Below are 24,395 nucleotides of genomic sequence, written 5' to 3'. Positions count from 1 at the left end.
TATTTATTTTAATAGTGACTCGATCTAATAAGGCTTTTTAAGGAAAGACCCGGAGGTAACTATTTACGCTTAGAATAAATCTTTACCATAGACGCAAGAGGCGTCCCTGGTGAGGGCGCAGATGATGTAGCCCCCATGATCCACAGAATTTACTCCCAAAGATATTCAGAGAAAGTAAAGACCTTCGTTGCACAGGCGGTAAGGATGGTGTAGTGAAAACGGTGTCTCCGGTCTCCCACAATAGTGTGGGACGCCTCCAGTCACAGACCTGCTAATCTGTGACATCGGGCAGGCGATACCGGAATGGGATTTTTCCAGCACTAACAAGCAACGAAGGTTGAGACGACAAAAGCCCTTATGGACTGGGCCCTTTATGACAAACTCCCCTGAGAGCTTGGCACAGCCGGACAAAGAGACAGTTCGGAACCCCAGTCTACTCGACTGGCCACCAAGGTGCACCCCAGTAAATGCACCTTCCGTATAGTGGAGACCAAGGAGAATATTCTCACTGGTCACAAAGCCAAGTTTTCTCAGGACACAGAACAAGACAGAAGGGAAAACCTCATCCGGGTTTTTTTTTTTTTTTCTTATGTGCACAATGACAGCTTTAGCCACGCCTTAGGTCTCTTGGAGCCAGAATAATACCTGGGGGGGAGGTGCCGTGGGGTTGGGGACTGTGTGCTTTACAGAGTACCTCGTCGTTGCCCGGACATTTTCTTGCAGTTGGCGGGGGACCTGTATCATCTACCCCATTCCGTGACCCAACTTATCCTGTCACGGGAGTCTTTTGAAAGTGGCGAGCGCCCTAATGGCTCTTAACTGCTCGACCCGTGCCCACCAAATTTGCAGCCTTTTTGGCTTCCAAGATGCCCTTGGCAGTGACCTTCACTTTATGTGCATATTAACCCACAGCAAAGTTTGTAGACGCCGGTCTGGTGAGACCCACAAACTCACCAGTCTGTGGGGCCGTCCCAGACAGCAGGCTTATAGGGCCTATGCCTGCGTCCTACCCTGTGGTATTTCTTTCTTATGACAAAAGACACAGACAAAAGAGAAAAACAGACTATCTCTGGGAGGAAAAGGGATCAAGATCACCAGATTTAAACCAAGAGTCACTAAAAGCACAAGAAACTAGTTTCCCAGATATTTTCTCCTGCCAATCTAAATTTAGAAAGAGAAAAAATTCTCACCACTTTCTTCCACCGGACTCCGCAGATAGAGATTCCGGGATGCTGACGTGGTAAGAAGTCTTACCTTTTGCCGGCTTTCGTCAGGCGTTCCCGTATCTCATCATCTGCAGTAGTCCAGGGAGAAGGCAGGTCTTCCAGCCAGAGAAGGCAACTTGCCAGCCAGTGTGGATCCTGCCGACTACGCCAAAACTGTCGGGGGTGGGGGGGAAAGGGAGGATCTCCCTCTGCCCTTTTCCTTAAGGTTCTTATGGCTGGCCAAATAATTAACAAGACAGGTTAGCAGGAGAAAATAATACCAAGTTTAATAACATGTATACATGGGAGAAAGCAGGGACACTGTGTTTCTCAACACAATAGCAGAAATTCTCGTCTTAAATACCATGTCCAGCCAAAGACAAGGAGGATGTTGGGGGTGGGGGTGTCAGTTACAGGAGATTATCACTAAAGCACTGTAAACAAGAGTAAGGTTTATTATGCAGTTTTAAGGCCTCACCTTCCACATTGATAAGTTTCTAGAAATGAGGTCATCCCCCCTCTTCCCAATACAGAGAGGGAGGTACCTTTACAAATGGAGGCTTCCCTTGTAAATGATTGTCTGGCAACTCCTGCAGGGCCATCTAGAGAATGTGGCCAGAGAGACAGAACTTCTGATAAGATGGGCTTGTTGGTGCCTTTTTTATTGTAACCTCTATCTTACATTATCTTTATAGCCGTCATGATAATAACTCTTTCCTGAAACAGATCTTTTGTTTTAAATTTTTCAGGCAGTTTGAGAGGGAAAACTCAAATATTCTTCCTGAGTTCTCTGAGTCCTTATTGTCTTCAGCTCAAAATAATCTGCATACCAGAGTGGTGCTTCCTGGGGGAGCTTGCGCTGAGCACCATCACAGGCCTAATATCTGCACATTTTTTAAATGATAAAAATATAGCCTCTTCCCAAAGTGATGTCTATAAATATTTTTAATACTTGGAAGTATCTTTATGTTGTATGTATGATGGTGGAATGAATGCAGGCTTACTGCAAGAAAATTTTATTTCCTAAGGAATTTATGAAGAAGAAAGCAAGAATACCCCATAATCTCTTTCTCTAGAGATATCCCTTTTAATATTTTAGTGTATATTTCTCCACTGTTCATTTTTCCATTTCCATGTGGTTTTGTTTTGGCAGAATAGAATTGATCAAATAAAGGAGACAAAGAGCCCAACTCTTAGTTTGAAAAAGAAATCTAATTCAATCGTAGGTTTCTTTATACCTCTGTGCATGTAGAGAGAAGAGGAAAGAGCCAGGAACGTCTTATTTAAAAAGCATTCCAATACTTAAACCTTTTAGTTAATAGAAGTGTTATTTAAAACTTAATTACCAGTACACCTATTGCTATGATACCCTTTCAGAATTAATAATTTAGAGATTTAAGATTACTTTCAGAAAAAAATAGGACTAATCTCTGATTTCTAGGTGTCTTGCAAGTGCAAATAATATTTCCAAATGTAGTTATTATACCAGAAAATAAAGATTATGTTAATAAGTATTTATATAACTCTCTGTCTTGTGCCGAAGATTCATTCTCCATATTAAAATATTAAAATATGGAGAATGAATATATTTTAATATTTTAATATTAATATTAAAATATTTAAATTTTATCATGCTGTTGCTTGAACAAGTTTATGATGCTGAACAGACGTTTTTTTGCTCTCTGTAGCTGCTGGGGACTGAGGAAGGGGACATTTTCTCTTTTCTTGTCTGATGATCTCTCTCTATTTTTAACTAATGATTTTATTAAGCAGAATTCTATTTTCTCAGATGGAGGTCCTGAAATTTTAAAAATTAGAATTATAAGAAAGAGAAAGCCCAGGAAGCACAGTTTTAATATAATAAAAACAAGAAGCACCAGAACTAACTTGCTTTTATAATAAAAGATTAAAGGACATGGAATAACTCATCTTTAATAATGATAGATAATTTACATTAGTCATCATGATATACATTTTCGTATTTATATCGATTATCTTGCTTAGCCTTCAAAATAGTCCCTTGTAGGTGATATTCTTTTCCCTATTTTGCTGATGAATAAACAGGCGTTGAGATATTTTTAACTCGCACAGCTCTAAGCTCAATATCGATTCCTGAAAGTCTGAAGTCAGTGCCTATTTTCTTAATTGCAGCAGAATACCACCTCTTAAATTATGCATACTTTTTTAAACCTGCCTTCTTCACCAAACAATTCTTTTTTTTTTTTTTTGAGGAAGATTGGCCCTGAGCTATCATCTGTTGCCAACCTTTTTTTTTTTTTCCCTTTGTTCTCCCCAAAGCCCCAGTAGATAGTTGTATTTCATAGTTGTACATCCTTCTAGTTGCTATATGTGGGACGCCACCTCGGTGTGGCTTCATGAGCAGTGTGTAGGTCTGCACCCAGGATCCGAACCAGCAAACCCCCGGCCGCCGAAGTGGAGCACGTGAACCTAACCGCTACGCCATTGCGCCGGCCTCAAGCAATTCTTTTTTTGTGTGTGTGAGATGATCAGCCCAGTTTTAACATCTGCCAATCCTCCTCTTTTTTTCTTTTTTTTTTTTTTTTTTTGCTGAGGAAGACTGGCCATGGGCTAACATCAGTGTCCATCTTCCTCCACTTTATATGGGATGCCACCACAGCATGGCTTGCCAAGGAGTGTGTCCGTGCGTGCCCAGGATCCGAACCGGCGAACCCTGGGCCGCCGCAGCGGAGCACGGGCACTTAACCGTTTGCACCACTGGGCCAACCCCCCCAAGCGATTCTTTTAATATTGTTTTCTGTCAATTATATGGTTTAATATCATCCTTATTAATAATTGCATAATATGTCACCATATAGCAGAGCATAATACATTTAACCTGTTTTCCTGCTGTGGGATTTTTATGTTTTTAATTTTGCAATATCAAAAATTATTCTTTAGTGAACATTCTTATGCATATACTTTGTGAACTTCTACAGTTATTTCCTTTAAAAATTTTCTAGAAGTGGTGTTTTGTGGTCAAAAAGCATACTTCTTTTCATTGTCTACGTATGCCAGGCCTGGAATTTGTAATATTTGGACTAATACAATCACTAAAAAGACATAATTGCTTCTTTCAAAGTACTTGTAATCTGTGAAGGAAGTTAAAGTCTACATAGGAATAATTGTAAGGTAGTGTGTGATAAAGGCCACAGGAGAGATTTAGGTGACTTGCCTTGTGAGTTCACAGAAATGAAACATCAGTGTGACTATATGATAGTCAGGATATGAAGAAATTACACTGAGCACATGGGATCTGTGTGGCAATAAATGGATTTTAAATTTTTTTTTTTTTTTAATTTTATTTATTTATTTTTTCCCCAAAGCCCCAGGAGATAGTTGTATGTCATAGTTGCACATTCTTCTAGTTGCTGTATGTGGGACGCGGCCTCAGCATGGCCAGAGAAGCAGTGCGTCTGTGCGCGCCCGGGATCCGAACCCGGGCCGCCTGCATCGCAGCGCACACACTTAACCGCTAAGCCACAGGGCCAGCCCTGGATTTTATACTATACTGTTTATATCTTGTAGATTTCATCAGTGATATTAGATGTATAATAGATTTCATCAATGATATTAGATATATAGTACATTTCATCAGTGATATGAGATGTCCAGCAGAATTAATAGATAAGATAATTCAGCAGCTACCTGGAGGATATCATGACAAAACTGACAGGTTTAGCAACAGTTTTTCTATCAAGAAGATCTGAAATAAAGCTGTGTGGAGACTGTCATCAGTTTGCAAAAGAGATGACTCAGGGAATGTTCCCCAGTTTTTTGTAGATAGAATTCCAACATACCGACATGAGGAGAAATGATAAAGTGAGTTCAGGTATTGGGATCCAGAGGAAACAAAACAAAATATAAGCCATTTAGTAAAACAATCTGAATTTAAAGAACAACGAACTTTATGTACGTCTCCAACTTAACGAATTAAAGCAACACACATATGTCAAGTTACTGTGTTAACTGTTATAATGATTATGAAATAAACTGTAAAAAAGTCAAGATCTAAGCAATAAGAAAGAGAATGCTGATGTCAAATTCTGATCCTGGCAAAGGTACATTATACATCTTCATTAGTCTTATTTGGTTGCTTCATGTATTGACTAAAAACAACTGAATAAAGAGTGATTCATTTCTAAAAACACCCCCCCTCCAAAAAACAAAACAATACAAAACATAACCAAAAATATAAGAACTGTTAATATATGGCCATATAAATTTCCAGACTTTTTCTGTCTTCCATTTTATGATTATTTGTCTGTCTGCCATTCTTCTCTCTGTGTTGATTAATATATTCTTATATTTTATAAAAATAAGTATGTTCGTCAACCTGATTTTTCTATTGACATTACGTATGGAATATTTTCCATGTCCTTAAATGTTCTTCCCCACTTTAAACCTTTTAATGACTAGTTTATATTTTGTGCAGTGTTGGCCTGTCATATATTTAGTAGGCTTTGCTGAATAGACTCAGAATGCTGAACATTCCTTGTCCTTCTCTAATATTTTGATCAACTTCATCCAACTTCAAGGCCATAAAAGAGGTTCTGGTTTGGATGATGTGGCCTCTTTTCAGTCTTGAAGTTGGAAATGGGAAGAGGAAGGTCTGCTCAGTGCAGGACATAGCTGCCCAATCTCAGGTCCACATCAGCCTCACCACAACGGCACATTGGCCAGAAAATTTCCTGCTGAAGTGTCTGGGTCTCGCTTCAATGTGGAAATGACTCTGCAGCTGAGACCCTGGGACCTGAGTGAGGAAATAGATTTGTCCAGAATCCAAATTTATCCAAATTGTGTGTGCTGCGAGGTGATTGGGAACGTGTAACGGAAGAGCATAGGGGTAGTATTAACGTAAGTCCCGTGCGCGAACACTGTAGCACAACTTGTCTCAAGGTCTTTCTTTTCTCCCAGGTCTGGGTTTTCTGGACTCTGCTTTTCTGGTAGAGGAACCCAGAGGACTGATCAGCTCTCGCAGCTCTAAAACCATGGCCCGTGTAAGTAGTTGTTTATCTCCTTGTTGAAATATATGTATGTTTTTTAGGTTCATGTAAGTATTTTGATTAATTTTCTTGCGGTTTCCTAAAAGAAAGACCCGTCAAATAACCTGCTTCCCAGCTCTTGTTCCAGTGAGCTCTGATGCCAGATTACCTAGTGCCCCCTCTATGTGGCCCGTTTAACTAATGTTTGTGTAATTATTTACCAAATTATTCAACATATTTTAAGTGGCCGATCTTCTGTTAAGGGCAGTGATGGAGTAGTGAAGCAGTTAAATTGTTTGCAGTAAAGATTTGTGCTTTGTGGGTCAGGTGTGTAGTTTGGTGAGATGGAGACAATGGTTCTATTTAAGTATCCACTTTAAGACTGAAATTTTCTGCATATCTGAGATTTCCAGGTAGATGACATGAAATTTGTCATTGAATGACCTGAATCTTAATGTAGGGTGAAATCTCGTGTTTCGTATGGATTAGTATATGACTGGGGCTTTTAACATGGAGGTCATGGATTTGGTAGGAAAGCCATGAGACATAAATACTAAGGCTATTTTGTTGTTGAATGAGACGTGCTAAGCTTGGGTGACATCTATATAATTGACCAACCTTCTTTAGTATCTTTGAACTCAAATATATTATCTACTGTTGTATAATTAATTACCCTGAAACATAGTATCTTAAAGCAGTCAACATTTATCTCACAGTTTCAGAGGGTCAGGAATCGGGATGTGACTCTGGGTCTCTTACAAGGCTGTCAACATGTTGGTCAGGGTTGCAGTCATCTTAAAGCTCAACTTTGGGTGGATCTGCTTCCAAGCTCACTCAGTGGTTATTGACAGGATCCAGTTCTTCATGGGCTATGGGACTGAGGGTCTCACTTCCTCAGTAGGTGTTGGCTGGAGACTGCCCTTGGTTTATTGTTATGTGGGCCTCTCCATAGGGCGGCTCACAACATGGTAGCTGGCTTCATCAGAGTGAGTAAGTGAGACAGCAAGAAGGGATGAGCAATGTGCAAATCATAGTCTTTTATAACCTATGGAAGGGACGTTTCATCACGTTTACTATATTCTATTTGTTAGAAACATATTACTCTCACTAGGTTCAGCCCACATTGAAAGTGAGGGGATTACATGAAGACAGTAGTACCAAGAGGTGGAGATCATTGTTACTCAATGAAGTTACCTACCACACTCAAAATAAGGAAAGTGTTTAGTGAGAAATGGTAAATGGAAATAGAAACGAATATCATATGTAGTAGGTGAAAACTGAATCTTGGAATTGGGGAAGACTTTCCAAATTGTGCAACCTGACTGTATAAATTAATAAATACGATTTATCCAGAAAATATAATGTCACGTGCCAAAAACTACATGGATCTATTGAAGCAAATAAAAATGCTTATGGTAAGATTTGATATATTTAAGTACTTGATGTTTGAGGAAGGTCCTAATTTTATGCAGTTTTCTAAAATTTGGAGAAGAATATCCCCTGATTAAGTGTTTCTCTTCCTTAAAAGAAAAATATTCCTCGGTAACTCACATTTGTTGAGAATTTATGAGGCGGATACCATTTGGACATTATTCTTGTATACACTTTTTAGTTTAGTAGGGAAATATTATTATTTTGTCCATTTCCAGAAGGTTTCAATATTTAGAAGTGTCTCAGACTATGGAGGACGTTTTATCTATGTCAGCAGTCTTCTTTAAAAATATGTCTACATGGGCCGCCCCTGTGGCTTAGCAGTTAAGTGCTCGCGCTCCGCTGCTGGCAGCCCGGGTTCGGATCCAGGGAGCGCACTGACGCACCGCTTCTCCGGCCATGCTGAGGCCGCATCCCACATACAGCAACTAGAAGGACGTGCAGCTATGACATACAACTATCTACTGGGGCTTTGGGGGGAAAAAAATAAAATAAATAAAATTAAAAAAAAAAAAATGTGTGCATTCTGCTTCAGTCTGCTTCTACATCGTAGATTTCCAGCCTACACGCTTCCCATGTTGGTCTTTTCCTACGTAGAAGTCCTTCATCTCCTCTGCTCCCACTTTCAACATATTTTCTTTTCTTTTTTTTTTTTGTGAGGAAGATCAGCCCTGAGCTAACATCCATGCCAATCTTCCTCATTTTGGTGAGGAAGACTGGTACTGAGCTAACATCTATTGCCAATCCTCCTCCTTTTTTTTTTTTTTTCCCCTTTTTCTCCCCAAAGCCCCAGTAGATAGTTGTATGTTGTAGTTACACACTGCTAGTTGCTGTATGTGGGACGCGGCCTCAGCATGGCCCAACAAGCAGTGCGTTGGTGCGCGCCCGGGATCCGAACCCAGGCCGTCAGTAGCGGAGCGCACGCACTTCACCACTAAGCCATGGAGCCAGCCCCTCAACATGTTTTCTTTAATTTCCCCTGTAATACGTGTATTTACTGTTCCAGGGATCATTGACGTTCAGTGATGTGGCCATAGACTTCTCTCAGCAGGAGTGGGAATGTCTGGACCCTGTTCAGAAGACTTTGTACCAGGATGTGATGATGGAGAACTATAGAAACTTGGTCTCACTGGGTATGTTTATCAGCTTCAAATAGTTTAGGTTAATTTAGAATCTGCTCTATAGGCTATGTGTTTTTTCCACTGCGATTTTCAGGGCTGCCTTTCAAGGAACTAGTTAAATTTGTTTTCCCTCTTCCCCAAAAAGAAGTTTGAGTTTTGTCAGGGTTAGAAATGGCAACTCCATTAAACACCTTCATCCTCCCTACCCCTCAGTAACATTTTTACCTCCCTCTGTTCTTTTTTGTCTTTGCTTCTCTTGCATAGTGATCAAGCGGCTACATTAGAAATCTGTGGCATGTATTGTAAAATCATTGTCAAAGGATCCAAGGTTCTTGTTCATTTGTCCTTCAAATTGCTGTCATACTCCATTTTATTGTCTGGTCCAATTTTAGAGATATCTGCTTGACAGAGGGTCCTCAGTTGCTCTCATTATCAGAAGAGCCTCTTCAGTTTATGTGGTGTTGGATTGGATATTTGGAATTCATTTAAAACTGTACCAAAAGCAGTCTGTTTCCTTAGACAAAGTTCCTCTGATTTGTGGTTGCAAGTTGTAATCCATGAAAATTACATTTAAAATGGAATGAATATCTCATAGCTGTCTCTTCTTCTGTACTCTGGTAACATAAGAGCATAACAATCATAATGTTAATAGCTAACATTGTGATTACTGTGTAGTAGTCAGTACTTGAAGCACATTATCTGATTTAACTGATTAAAATAACTGGGAGTCTTGACTCATTTAATCCACTCAATAGTGCTATTATTACCCCTACTTTGTAAGTGAGAATACTGAGGTATAGTGGGTTTATGTCAATTGCCATAGGTCATACCCAGTTGGAAGGTGGCAAAGACAGGAATTAATCCCAGCCTCCAGAGTGTATTTTCAATAACTTGGTTACTTTATAGAGTTAGAGGACACGGGAGTTTAAATTTTAAACAAACAGTAAAACAAAAACTTTACCTTACCTAACAGATCTCTTGTTCTTTACTTCTCTCATTTTTCTCTAAAATACTATCATTATGATCTTTTGATTATTATAATTATAATTTTAACTTGACTAGTGACAATTTATTTCTCATAGTATGCAATTTTTTTTCTTTGTGAGCAGGCCATTCCATTTCTAAGCCAGATGTAATTACCTTATTGGAGCAAGGAAAGGAGCCCTGGATGGTTTTAAGGGAAGAAACGAGAAGATGGTGTCCAGGTAAGAAAGAGCAAGTCAGGCAGGAGAAGTCATCTCTGTAAGTGGTAGCCCAAATGGTGAACACACTTGGTAAACACATCCGTCAAACATTGGTTAGAAAGCTCCCTTCTCAGTGAAGAAAAGGCTTGTAATGGGGAAAGGAAATATCTCAGTATGACATACCCAGTGAACTTCATCTTAACCTCATTAACCATTCATCATGTTATTTTTCTCATATTTCCCTCCCAATTTAGTGTTAGACATTCTCCTTTTTCCACAGTGTAGCCATTTTACCTGTACATATTGTGGACCCAAATTCTTTCCAGATCATCTTTTTCAGTGTGAATCCGTTGTCTGAAGATACATTAATTCCTGTATCTGGCAAATATTTGAGTACTGAGAGCCTGGCACTGTGCTTGGCACAGTCAATCCAGTAATACTATATAGGGCAGATGATGTTTCTGCAGTAGTGGGGGTTATACTATGTTAAGGCAGTGATAAACATGCAAACAAATAGATAAAGAATATCAGGTAGTGAAATATGTTATGAGGGACACTAACGAAGAACACGGCAAATTTAGGTAAGGTAGTGTGGTCAGGAACCCTTTTCTGAGAAGGTAACATTTGTGCAGAGACATGAAGTGAGGGCTCAGGCTTTTTGAGTATATGAGCAAGGACATTCCAAGGAGAGTGAGTTACACATACAAAGACCCTCAAAGGGGAATGTGGTTTGTGTGTTTGAGGAGTGCATGTGGATCAGAGTTAGTAAGTGGTGACTAACGGTGTGAAGCTAGTATGTTAGGAAGGATCAGATCCTATAAGATTTTGTGGTTCATTATGGAGAATAGAATTGTTTTCTTTTTTTTTTGTGAGGAACATCAGCCCTGAGCTAACATCCATGCTAATCCTCCTCTTTTTGCTGAGGAAGACTGGCTCTGAGCTAACATCTGTTGCCAATCCTCTTCCGTTTTTTTCCTCCAAAGCCACAGTAGATAGTTGTATGTCATAGTTGCACATCTTTCTAGTTGCTGTATGCGGGATGCAGCCTCAGCATGGCCAGAGAAGCGGTGTGTTGGTGCACGCCTGGGATCCGAACCCGAGCCGCCAGTGGCGAAGCATGTGCACTTAACCACTAAGCCACGGGGCCGGCCCAGAATTGTTTTCTAAGAATAGTTAGGATCCCTAATCTGATTGAAGTTTTTCATCTTCGTTTTTTAAAAAGCATTTTTACCTTTTCATTAATTATAAGACTTATAAGGAAGTCTATATCAAACAACTATAGATTTACTTGGTACTCAATTTTTGTATCCTTTTCGTATCCAAATATTTCTTTATTCATTTTTGCATTAACATTTATCTGTTAGATTTATTCTCATATTTCTTTCTAGGTTGGTATTCTTTATTTTTCCTTTATTTGAAATTTGCTTGTGAACTCTATTACCTAATTCTGAGTTCTTCTAATTCACATTTATGATCTTTTATATCTCAAAGTATTTTCTTGCCTTTTAGCCTGTTTTTTAATAGTATGGTAGTTTTTACCTGTTTTCAGGGCATTTGTTTTAGATGTATTTATATTGTCTCTATACCGGTCATTAACTTTAGTATTTAATTTCTTGTATGGAACTTGACTTTGGGCTTTTTTTTGGTCATTTATATTTGAGATTAGTTTTCCTCAGTTTGGAGAATGGAGTCAAAATTCTGGACACCCTTTTAAAATTTGTGGTGTTTGAGCTCCCTCTTCTGTTACTTTTTTTAAGCGTTCAAATTATCATGGCTTGGAGAAAGGATGGAGCTATTCAGGAGCTTAGATTTTTATACTATTTTAATTAAGTTGGTATTAATCTGATTTAGATTGTTATAGAGTAAGATGTTAATTGTAATTCCCAGGAAACCATTAAAAATAACTAAAAAAAATTATATAGCAAAAGAAACAAGGGAAATCAAATGATACCCTAGAACATATCTATTTAACACCAAAGAAGGCAATAATTAAGAAATAGAGGGGAGAAAAAAGCCTAAAACATATGAAAATAAGTATCAAAATTTCAGGCATAAATTCTGTCGGAAATTACAATAAATGTAAACTGAGTACACACTCCATTCAAAGGACCAACATTGGCAGAAAGGATTAAAAGTAAAAAGCTTGTTCTAACTGTAAGAAACACGTTTTAGGGACAAAAACACAAATAGGTTAAAATAAAGGATGGAAAAAGATAAAACTATGCAAAGTTTAAGCAAAAGAGAGCTGGAGTGGTTCTGCTAATATCAGAAAAAATAGACTTAAGACAAAAATTGCTTAAGGGTCAATCCGTCAATACGATATAACAATAATAAATATATATCACCCAACGAAAGAGATCTACAATATATGAAGCAAAAACTCAACAGAATGAAGGAAAAAATAGAGCATTCAACTAGCATTGATGGAGACTATAGCATCTCACATTCAGTAATAGAACCACTAGACAGAAAATCATGAAGGCATTGGAAGATTTTAACAAAATTATAACCTTACTAGGCCTAAAACAGTTCTGTGGAAAACTCTGTCCAGAAAACGACAGGATATCCGTTATTCTTAAGTAGATATGTAACATTCTTCAGGATAGAGCATATAATAGGCTATAAAAAGTTTCAGTGAATTTAAAAGGACTGGATCATACAAAGTGTAGTCTCTGAAAATAGACTGAAATGACAAATTAATAAGAGAAAGAAATTTGGAAAGTTTAATATGTGGAAGTTAAAGAACACGCCTTTAAATAATCTGAGTCAAAGTAGAAATGACAAAATTAGAAAATACTTTGTGATGGATGAAAATTAAAACGCAACAAGGAAAGTTTATGCGATGCAACTAAATCAGTGCTAAGAAGCAAATTTGTAGCTGTAAACGCCTATGTTAAAAAAGAAAGATCTTCAATCAACTACCTTCTGCTTTAAGAATCAAGAAAAAGAACAACAAAGTAAATCCAAACCAAGCAGAAGGAAGGAAATAATAAGATTAGAATAGAGATAAATGAAATAGAGAATAAAAAATTAATAGAGAACATCAACAAACCAAAAGTTTGTTCTTTGAAGAGTTAAAGGAAGTTGATAAACCTTTAGATAGATGAAGAAAAAATACCTTCTGCTTTAAGAATCAAGAAAAAGAACAACAAAGTAAATCCAAACCAAGCAGAAGGAAGGAAATAATAAGATTAGAATAGAGATAAATGAAATAGAGAATAAAAAATTAATAGAGAACATCAACAAACCAAAAGTTTGTTCTTTGAAGAGTTAAAGGAAGTTGATAAACCTTTAGATAGATGAAGAAAAAAAGAGAAAACTCAAATTACTAAAATCAGGAATGAAAGAGGAGACATTTCTCCTGACCTTACTGAAGTTAAAAAGAAGTATAAGGGAAATTTATGGATAATTGAATGCCAACGTATTGGATAACCTAGATGAAATGGACAAATTCCAGCAAAACACAAAATACCACATATGAAACCAGAGTAAATGGAAAATCTGAATAAATATATAAAACAAGTAAAGATATTGAAGCAGTAAGCCAAAAACTTCCTGCAAGACAAAGCCCAGACCTAGATAACGTCCCTACTAAATTCTACCAAACATTTGAATAAGAATGAACACCAATCATTCACAAACTCTTGCAAAAATAGTAGATGGAGGAACACTTCCCAACTCATCCCTTAAGGCCAGTATTACAATGATACGATGACCAGACAAATACAAGAAAAAGTATCTATGGACCAATATCTCTTATGACCGTATATGCAAAAAGTTCAGCCAAACTAGGAAACCAAATGCAGCAACATGAAAAGGATTATACATCATGACCAAATGAGATTTATCCCAGGAATGCAAGCTTGGTTCAATAAAGGAAAATCAATTACTGTACTACATCTTATCACTGGAGTAAAGTGCAAAAACTACATGATCATCCCAGCAATGCAGAGAAAGCATTTGGTAAATCCAATACTCTTTCGAGATAAAAACTCTCAACAAAATAGGAGTAGAAGGAAACTTCTGCAACCTGGTAAAGGCCATCTACAAAATACAGCTAATGTACTCAACGTGAGAGACTAAAAGACTTTCCCACATAATCAGAAACAAGAGGATACCACTCTTAAGAACTCTATTCAGCATTAGTAGCGGAGCAGTTAGGCAAGAAAATGAAATTAAAGGCATGTAGATTGGAAAGGAAAAACAAAACCATGTCTGTTAGCCAGTAATGTGATCTGGTATATGGAAACTGCTAAGGAATCCACAGGAGAAAAAAAAAAATGGGGCTAATATGAGTTCAGCAAGGTAGCAGGATACAAGATGAATATACAAAAAACAATTGTATTTCTGTACCCTTGCAATTAATAATCCAAAAATGAAATTAGGAAAATAATTCCATTTACAATAGTACCAAAAAGAATAAAATACTTAGGAGCAAATTAAATAAGAGAAATGCAAGATTGTACACTGAAAACTAGAAAATATCAAGAAAAAAATATCTAAATAAATGGAAGAGAGCCCAATTTAATGAATCAGAATACTTAATATTGTTAAGATGGTGATACTTCTCCAATTGATGTAAATATTCCCCACAGTCTATCAATATCCCAGCTGACTTGATTACAGAAATTGACAAGCTGATCCTAAAATTTATACTGAAGTGCAAAAGACCTAGAACTGTAAAAAAAGAAGAAAGAAAAAGAAAAAAAAAAGGTTTAGAAAGAGGAAAGGAGGAGGAATCACTTTTTCCAATTTTAAAATTTACTACAAAGCTACAGTAATCAAAGCATTGTGGGCCTGGCATAATGGTGAACACATGTATATAAATGGAATATAATTGGGAGTCCTAAAATAAACAAATATATATAGGGTTGTTTGATTTTTTAATGAGGACATCAACACAGTTCATTGGGGGAAGTGGTGGAGGGGAAGAATCTTTTCAACAAATGCTTCTAGGTCAGGTGGATGTTCACAGGCAAACAGTGAAGTTGGATCTCCACCTTCCACCATCTACAAAAATGAACACAAAATAGATCAAAGACCTAAATGTAAGTGCTTAAACCATGTATTTTAGAAGGACATATAGGAGTAAATCTTTGTGACTTTGAATTAGGTTTTTTTAATAAATATGATACCAAAAAAAGGCAACCAAGACAAAATAATGTAAGTAGGGCTTCCTAAAAATTAAAAAGTTTTGGGATTCATAGGACACAAGAAAGTGAAAAGACAACACGCAGAATGGGAGAAAATACTTGCAAATCATATCTACTGAGGTTCTAGTATTCAAAATTTATAAAGAACTCCTAAAACTAAACCACACAAAGACAAACTAACCCCGTAAACTGTTGGGTAACAGATTTGAAAAGACATTTTTCCAAAGAAGATATATAACTGTCCAATGAGCACATGAAAAGATGACCGAACAGTGTTAGTTAGTCATTAGGGAAATGGTCATCAAAAACACAATTAAACAGCTTCACGCTCACTAGGATGGCTACAATAACAAAAGTAGATTAAAAAGTTCTGGTGAGGATTGGGGGAAATTGAAACGCCCATATGTTGCTGTTGGGACTGTAAGATGGTCAGCCACACTGGAAAGTAGCCTGTCAGTTCCTTGAAATGTTAAACTTAGAGTTACCATACAGCTTAGCAGAGTGCACTCTGTTACAGCCTTTATATTTTTGCCCAAATATCACCCTTTTTAGTGGGGTTTTGCAGTGAGCCATTCCCCTGCTCCCAGCCCTCTCAAGCCTCCTTTCCAACTTCATTGTCTTTAGCAATTTCCATCTTCTAGCATGCCCTGTGATTTACTTACTTATTTTGCAAGCTACCGAAGGACTGGCTTTCCTTCTCATCTCTTTCCTTCATAGCTAGCTACATACTCAAGAGAATTGGAAACGTACATCTCACGAAAACTTGTACATGGGTGTTCATAGCAGCATTGTGCATAATAGTCAAAAAGTGGAAACAACCCAAATTTCCCACTGTAATCAAGATATACAACATTTCCATTATGTGAAAGATTCTCATTGTTTCCCTTCCCAGTCACTTCTCACCCCCCATGTCCACTCCCACCCAAATCACCACTGACCACCTTTCTGTCAATGTGGATTAGATTAGCCTTTTCTATGATTTTTTTAAATGTAGAATCATCCATTATGTACTGTTAGGTTTTGCTTCCCTTGGTCAATGTAATGATTTTGGGATACATGTATATTGTTGTGTGTATCACTAGTTCATTTTTTTTTTTTTTTTCTTTTGCTAACTACTATTCTGTTGTATGGATATACCATAATTTGTATTTCTAGTCACCTATTGATGGGCTTTTGTATTGTTTCCAGTTTAGGGCTATTATGTATGAGTAGAGCTGTTATGAATATTTGTCTACAAATTCTTATATGTACATTTATTTTAATTTTTATAGTATAAATGCCTGAGTGGAATTGTTGGGTAATAACTTCATGTTTAACAATTGTAGAAATTTTACATTATTCTCTTCCACTTACTCCATATCTTTTCCAATATTTAGTATTTTCAGTACTTTAAATTCTAGATGTAGTTGGTATATAGTGATATCTTATTGTGGTTTTAGTTTCTGTTTCCACGATACCTAAGGATCTTGAGCTTCTTTCGGTACTGTTCATTCATATTTTTTGGAGTGTTTGTCCAAATCTTTACCCATTTGAAAGCATTATTTTCTTATATTTGAGGAGTAACCATTGTTTATTTATGAGTCTAGTCCATAGTAACATTACAAATATTTTTTCCCAGGGGCCAGGCCGGTGGCATAGTGGTTAAGTGTTCACGCTCCGCTTTGGTGGTCCCAGGGTTCGCAGGTTCGGATGCCGGGCACACACCGACGCACCGCTTGTCACACCATGCTGTGGCAGCATCCCATATAAAGTAGAGGGGGATGGGCATGGATGTTAGCCCAGGGCCAGTCTTCCTCAGCAAAAAGAGGTGGATTGGCATCGGATGTTATCTCAGGGCTAATCTTCCTCACACACACACACACAAAAAGTATATTTTTTCCCAGAATCTGACTTACCTGTTAATTTTATTAACCATATCTTACCAGAAGCAAAAGTTTTTAATTTTTATGTATTCCGACATCAGATTTTTCTTTTATGATTTTTTTGGAATGCTATCCAAGAAATCTTTGCCTGCCCCAAGGTGGCAACGTTTTTTCCCTATTTTTTCTTGACCTTTTATAATTTTTTCTTTTATGTTTAGATGTATATCCATTTTGAGTTAATTTTTGATTATGGTGTGAGTACGTTTCAGAACTCATGTTTTTCCCTATGGATATGCAGTTATTCCAGCAACATTTAAAAGAAATAATTTTCTTTCTCCCATTGGATTGCTTTGGCACCTTTGTCAAAGGTGAAATCGTTGTATGAATGTGTCTCTGTTTCCAGTCTCGGTTGTGTCTTTCATGTTGGCATGGAAAAAGGAAGTCTTGCAGTAGGTTTTTTATGTGTGACCTTTATTGAAGTGAGGTAATTTTCTTCTGTTGCTAGTTGGCTGAAATTTTTTATTATAAATGAGTGTTCAGTTTTGTCAAATGCTTTATCCAAATCTATTGAAGTAATTATTTTTCGAAACTTTACATTCAGTAAAATTCACTTTTTGCGGTATGCAGTTCTATGAGATTTGAGAAGAGCATATACATAACTACTACCACAGTCAAGATACGGAACAGTTCTATTACTTCAAAAAATTCCCTGATGCTTCCACTGTGTGGACAAACCATAATCATACCCTTAACACCTAGCACTCACTGATGTATTTTCTGTCCCTATTGTTTTGCCTTTTCCAGATTGCTGTATAAATAGAATCATACATGTCTTTTGAGTCTGGTTTCTTTCACTTACCTTGATGCATGTGAGATGCAGCAATATTGTGTCTCAATATTTTGTTCCTTTTTGTTCTTGAGTAGTATTCTGTTGTATGGATCCCACAATTTATCCATTCACTAATTGAAGGGCAGTTTTATTATTTTTCAGTTGTTGGTGTTTATGTATGAAGCTGCTGTAAACATTGTCTTTAGGTTTATGTGTGAACATAAATTTTCATTTCTCTAGGGTGAATCCTAGGATTGGAAAGGCTGGGTCATATTATAAGTGTGATAGCTTTATAAGGATCTGCCAACTGTTGTCCAAAGTGCCTCTAACATTTTATACTTTGACCAGCAGTGTATAGAGTTCTAGTTGCTTGGTTTCTTTACCACTACTGGCTATGGTGAGTTTTAATTTGCTTTTCCCTGATAGCTGATGATGCTGAGCACTTTGAATGTGTTTACTTACCATCTATATCTCTTCTTGGATGAAATGATCAGATGGGTTTTATCTTTTTATTAATATTAATTTTATTATTATTTTATTGCTTGATTAAATTTATCTTGATTGATTTTTGAATCTTAGCCAAGCATTTATCCCTGAGGTAAAGTCACTTTTTTTATATTGCTAGGTTCAGGTTACTTATATTTTTATGTACACATTTGTGATTAATACTGGTCTATAATTTTTTATTATCTTTGTCAGATTTTGGTGTCAGGTATACATTGGCCTTATAAAATTACTTGAGAAGTATTCCGAACTCCTCCTTTTAATGAAAGAGTTTGTGTAAGATTGGTGTTATTATTCCTTAAAAGTTTGATAAAATTTACTAGTGAAGCAGTCCAAGCTTCAAGTTTTCTTTGTGTGAAGGTTTTTCATAACGAATTCAGTTAACATAAGAGATTATTCAGATTTTCTGTTTGTTCTTGAGCCAGTTTTGGCAAATTGTATCTTTTCAGGAATTGTGTATTTCATCTAAAATGTGAAGTTTATTGACATAGTTTTCTTTATATTTCTTTATTATCCTTTAAATATCTGTTAAGATCTTTAGCAATGCTTTCCTTTTGTTTCTTATATTGGTACTTTGATATTTGTACATACACTCCAGGTTTCTTCTACGTGGCATTTGTGTGGTATATCTTTTACCATCCTTTTCATTTTATCTCTTGAGATCTTTATATTTAAAATGGGATTCTTGGGGCCAGACCGGTGGGGTAGTGGTTTAAGTTCTCGCACTTGTCTTCAGTGTCCCAGGGTTCACAAGTTAAGATCCCAGGCGCGAACCTACAAACCACTCGCTAAGCCATGCTGTGGCGGCATCCTGTATGCAAAATAGAGGAAGGTTGGCACAGATGTTGCCTCAGGGCCAATCGTCCTCACCCACATGAAGGGATTTTTATACACAGAATATAATTGCATTCTTTTATTTTCTAAATTAACCAACTTGTTCTAATTTAAATGGAGTGTTTAGAATATTTACGTTTAGTGTTTTTGTAAATATGATTGGTTTTAAGTTTACATCTTATTTTCTCTTTTCCTATTTCTTTTGGCTCAATTCAGTATTTTTTAGAATTCCATTTTATCTACATTATTGGTTTATTAAAATATTTCTTTGTTTAAAGTTGCTTTAGTCTTTACAACATGCATCTTTAACATCACAGTCCACCTCAAATAGTATTGCATAGTATCTTTAAAGCTCTTATAACAGTCTACTTCCGTTTCTAGTACATGCGTTTTGTACTATGGTTGTCATATTTTTGTTGTTGTTTCTATGCATGATACATCCCGGAATACATTGTTTTACTTAAGCTGTTCCAATCTCTCTAAGCCTTTGGAAACCTTCCTCTGCTGTTTAACAAGGTACTTCTGGTCACTCTTTAGTGGATTTTTCTTATCAAAATAGCTCAAGTGAAACATTCTCCATATTTCCTTTTCTAGATAATTCTGGGTTAGTCTAGACCAGTAGGGACTTTTTGGGTGAGATTGGCAACGTGAAAAAGAAGCAGAAACCATATTCTTCTGCTTGGAATGTCGTTGGGCCCGGACATTGTCTCACAGCTCATGCATGTGGTCACTGAACAGCTTGGTAGCCATGTTGGCATGAGTCAGCAGCTGGACCTAGTTTCCCCTGTCCCCGCCTCATCTCCTCCTTCAGCTTCGGTACTTCTTGGGGCGTGTTAAGTCTTTAGCTCCGTGAAAAAGGTGCTAGCTTCTCCTGCAGAATTCCCCCTGGTCAGAGTTGGAGGATTGGAGGACACAAATGTCAGCACAGGTTCCAGTCCATCTTTTTCTAGGGTTCTACTTTGTTCTTGCTTCTCTCACTTCACTTCCAACTTTCTTGCCCAGCTGCCTGCCCTGCTAACTGGAAGTTCTAGAACCAGACTGGGAAGTAACAGCCTGATATAGACTGTGTAACCAACTTCTGATAAAACTTGCTTATTAGCTAATGTTTCCTGAGTACATCCCTCGTTATGTATCTGTATATGTCTTATGTGTTTTGCTTCAAACTCTGACTCACATAACTCTGACTCATCTATCTTTCAAAGAAATTCGATGATAAAAGTCTCTTCTTTTTAGCCACATATTCACGATTTCTTATGTTTTTCATTCTGTTAGGTAGAGCCACTGTTTTACATGGTATTATTTCTCTTCTGCTTAAGAACTTCCTTTACCATTTTGTGTAATGCAGGTTTGCTACTGATTAATTCTTTCATTGTCTGTGGAAGTTTTTATTCTTTATTTATTTTTTATTTTGGTGAGCAAGATCAGCCCTGAGCTAACATCCATGCCAATCCTCCTCTTTTTGCTCAAGAAGATTGGCCCTGGGCTAACATCTGTGCCCATCTTCCTCTACATTATGTGGGAGGCCGCCACAGCATGGCTTGACAAGTGGTACCTTGTCAGTGCCTACCTGGGATCTGAACTTGCGAACCCCAGGCCACTGAGGCAGAGAGCACGCACTTAACTGCTACACCACCGGACCGGCCACTGTTCTTTATTTTTTGAAAGTTATTATTTTTGGTATAGAATTCTAGGTTAAAATTTTTTCTTTTCAACCGTTTACACGTATTGTTCAGTCACCATCTGGCTGGTATAATTTCTATGGTAATTCTTATTCCTCTATATTGAATGTGTCTTTTACCTCGATTATTTTTAAGATTTTATTTTTATTATTGTTTTCAGAAATGTGATTAGGAGTGTCTTGGTATGTGCATTTTATGTGAGTGTGTATCTTGCTTGGGCCTTGCTGAACTTCTTTGATTTGTGGATTTGTATTTTATTTCAACTATAGAAACATTTTGGCTACTTTATTCAAATGTTTTTCCCTCAGAGAAATGCGTCACCTTTCTTTCTGGGTCTCCATAGCTTCTTAATATTGTCCCATAGATCACTGAAATTGTTTTCCTTTTTTTCCCATCATTTTTCTTTTATTTCAGTTTGGATAAATTCTATTTCTATGTCTTCATGTTCTCTGATCTTTTCTTCTTTAATCTCTAGTCACTTTTTAAATTGCCTCCAATGAAATTTTCATTTCAGATATTATATTTTTTTCTCTAGAAGTGCCATTTGATTTATTCTCATATCATCCCTTTTCTTCTCACACTATGTTGAAATTGTCCTTTAAATACCTGAACATAGTTATAATAACTTTTACTGTCCTGTCTGCTAGTTCCATTCTCTTTGTAGTTTCAGGCTACACTTTATTAAACTGATACCTCTCTGGGCTATCAAATATCCTCTACCAATGTGTTCTCTGGTATTTACTCAAATTATAAACTCCCTGGTTTTTCTTTGGCCAGCTTTACAGAGTTACACTGTATACATACATAGGTTATTACTGAACAAAAACTCACTCTGGATTGGACTGAATGCATACTAAAGGTGCAGTTTAGCACCTTCCTCTGTACATCCTGCTGATGGGCAGCTAAATCTAGAGTCTTGATCACACTCAGGTTTGCTCTTTTTGAAAAGGTTAAAACTGATATGTTCTTTTCTTTGAAGAGACTCATGTCTGATTATCTCCTTTTATGACATTATCAGCCAATTCTCACTGCCTGGATAATGGAATTCATTATGAGTTGCAAAATCATCATAGTCTAATTCTGTGATTTCCTTTCCTTTTCTAGCAAAAATTTTATTGAGGTATAACTAACATAAACTTTATATATGTAAAGTGTACAATTGATAAATTTTGGTATGTGTATATATTCACCCATGGAACCATCACCACAGTCAATATAATGAACACATTTCTCGCCTGTATGTTGGGTTCCTAGGGCTGCTATAAAAAATTACCACAAACTAGGTGGTTTAAAATAAATTTATTGTCTCACAGTTCTGTATTTCAGATGTGTGAAATCAAAGTGTCAGCAGACACCCGAGGGGAGAATCCATTCCTTGCTTTTTTCAGCCTCTGGCTGCTGCAAGTGTTCCTTGACTTGTGGCCGCATCATCCAGTGTCTGCTTCCATGGTCATATTGCATCCTTCTCTTCTCTCTCAAAACTCTGTCTACCTCTCTCTAATAAGGGTACCAGTGATTGCATTTGGACCCTACCAGGTTATCCAGGACAAGCTCCTCCTCTCAACATCTGTAACTTAATCAGTTTTTGTATCGCGTAGGGTGTTGTTCCCTCACATAAGGTAGTATTCTAAGTTGAATTTGTCTTGGGAGGGTGGGGTGGTACAGTTAGCATGTTTTTAGCCTCCTGCAGTTCACAACAGTTTCCTTGTGTCCCTTTGTAATCCTTCCTCCACTTTCCTTAGGCAACCAATGATCTACTTTCTACTTTCTATCACAATAGAGTTGATTGCATTTTCTACAGTTTCAATAGAATGATACGGTGTGAAATTTTTTGTCTTGCTTCTTCACTCAGCATAATGATGTTGAGGTTCATCTAGGTTGTTATGTGACATTTGGTTAAATGGACGTCTGTTCAACTGTTGATGGACATCTCTAGTTTTTGGCAATAATAAAGATGCTGTGAATGTTTGTTCATGAGTGTGGACATACACTTTCATTTCTTTTGGGCAAATACCTAGAAGTTGAATGCCTGCATTGTATGGTTGGCATATGGTTAAATTTGTAAGATTCTAAATTTAGGTTAGATAAATAAGATTATAAATTTAAATTTGTAAGAAATTATTTTACTTTGTTGTTATACCATTTCACATTCCCACCAGCTGTTAGAGAGTTCTGGATCCTCCATATCTCATGAACAATGGGTATGGGTCAGTCTTTTTTTTTTTATTGATGTCATAATAATTTATAACATTGTGAGATTCCAGTTATACATTATTATTTGTCAGTCACCATGTAAATGCACCCCTTCACCCCTTGTGCCAATCCCCAAACTCTCTTCCGCCTGGTAACCACCAAACTCCTCTCTGTCTGTGTGTTAGTTTATATTCCACATATGAGAGAGGTCATACGCTGTTTGTCTTTCTCTGTCTGGCTTATTTCACTAAACATAGTACCCTCCAGGTCCATCTGTGTTGTTGCAAATGGGACGATTTTGTCTTTTTTTATGGCTGATTAGTATTCCATTGTATATATATACCACATCTTCTTTATCCAATCATCTGTTGATGGACACTTGATTTGCTTCCACGTCTTGGCTATAGTGAATAATGCTGCAGTGAACATAGGGGTGCATAAATCTCTTTCAACTGTTGATTTCAAGTTCTTTGGATAAATACCCAGAAGTAGGATAGCTGGATCATAAGGTATTTCTATTTTTAATTTTCTGAGGTATCTCCATACTGTTTTCCATAGAGGCTACACCAGTTGGCATTCCCACCAGCAGTGAATGAAGGTTCCATTTTCTCCACATCCTGTCCAACATTTATTATTTTTTGTCTTGGTGATTATAGCCATTCTCATGGGTGTAAGGTGATATCTTAGTGTAGTTTTGATTTGCATTTCCCTGAAGATTAGTGATGTAGAACATCTTTTCATGTGCCTATTGGCCATCTGTATATCTTCCTTGGAAAAATGTCTGTTCATATCCTCTGCCCATTTTTTGATCAGGTTATTTGTTTTTTTGTTGTTCAGATTTGTGAGTTCTTTATATGTTATGGAAATTAATAACCACTTGTTGGATATATGGTTTGCAGATATTTTCTCCCAGCTGGTGCGTTGTCTTTTCATTTTGATGCTGGTTTCCTTTGCCTTGCCGGAGCTCTTTAGTCTGATGAAGTCCCACTTGTTTATCTTTTCTTTTGTTTCCCTTGTCCGAGTAGACATAGAATTTGAGAAGATCCCTTTATGACCAATGATGAATAGTGTACTTCCTACATTTTCTTCCTGGAGTTTTATACCTTCAGGTCTCACCTTCAGGTCTTTGATCCATTTTGAGTTAATTTTTGTGAATGGCAATAGCAGATGGTCTACTTTCAGTCTTTTCATGTGGCTGTCCGGTTTTCCCAGCACCATTTATTGGAATGACTTTCCTTTCTCCCTTGTATGTTCTTGGCTCCTTTGTTGAACATTAGCTGTCCGTATAGGTGTGGTTTTATTTCTGGGCTTTCAGGTCTGTTCTCTTCTGATCTGTGTGTCTGTTTTTGTACCAGTACCATGCTGTTTTAATTGCTGTTGCTTCATAGTATGTTTTG

General features: G+C 37.1%; 1 protein-coding gene across 1 annotated transcript in view; it reads left to right on the top strand.

Moving 5' to 3' along the window:
* LOC101405462 (uncharacterized) overlaps positions 1-24,395 on the top strand; it is a 50,971-nt gene that overhangs the window by 8,302 nt on the left and 18,274 nt on the right. The window contains 3 exon segments of the mRNA XM_087421823.1: positions 6,141-6,223; positions 8,646-8,772; positions 9,870-9,965. Coding sequence (XP_087277949.1) covers positions 6,215-6,223; positions 8,646-8,772; positions 9,870-9,965 — 232 coding nt within the window. The 5' untranslated portion in view covers positions 6,141-6,214.

The sequence above is a fragment of the Ceratotherium simum genome, chromosome 33 (assembly GCF_057802395.1).
Source record: "Ceratotherium simum simum isolate JZ-2026a chromosome 33, ASM5780239v1, whole genome shotgun sequence".
Classification (NCBI taxonomy): domain Eukaryota; kingdom Metazoa; phylum Chordata; class Mammalia; order Perissodactyla; family Rhinocerotidae; genus Ceratotherium; species Ceratotherium simum.
The sequence above is the reverse complement of the archived record's forward strand: the minus strand, read 5'-3'. Positions and strand labels throughout refer to the sequence as shown.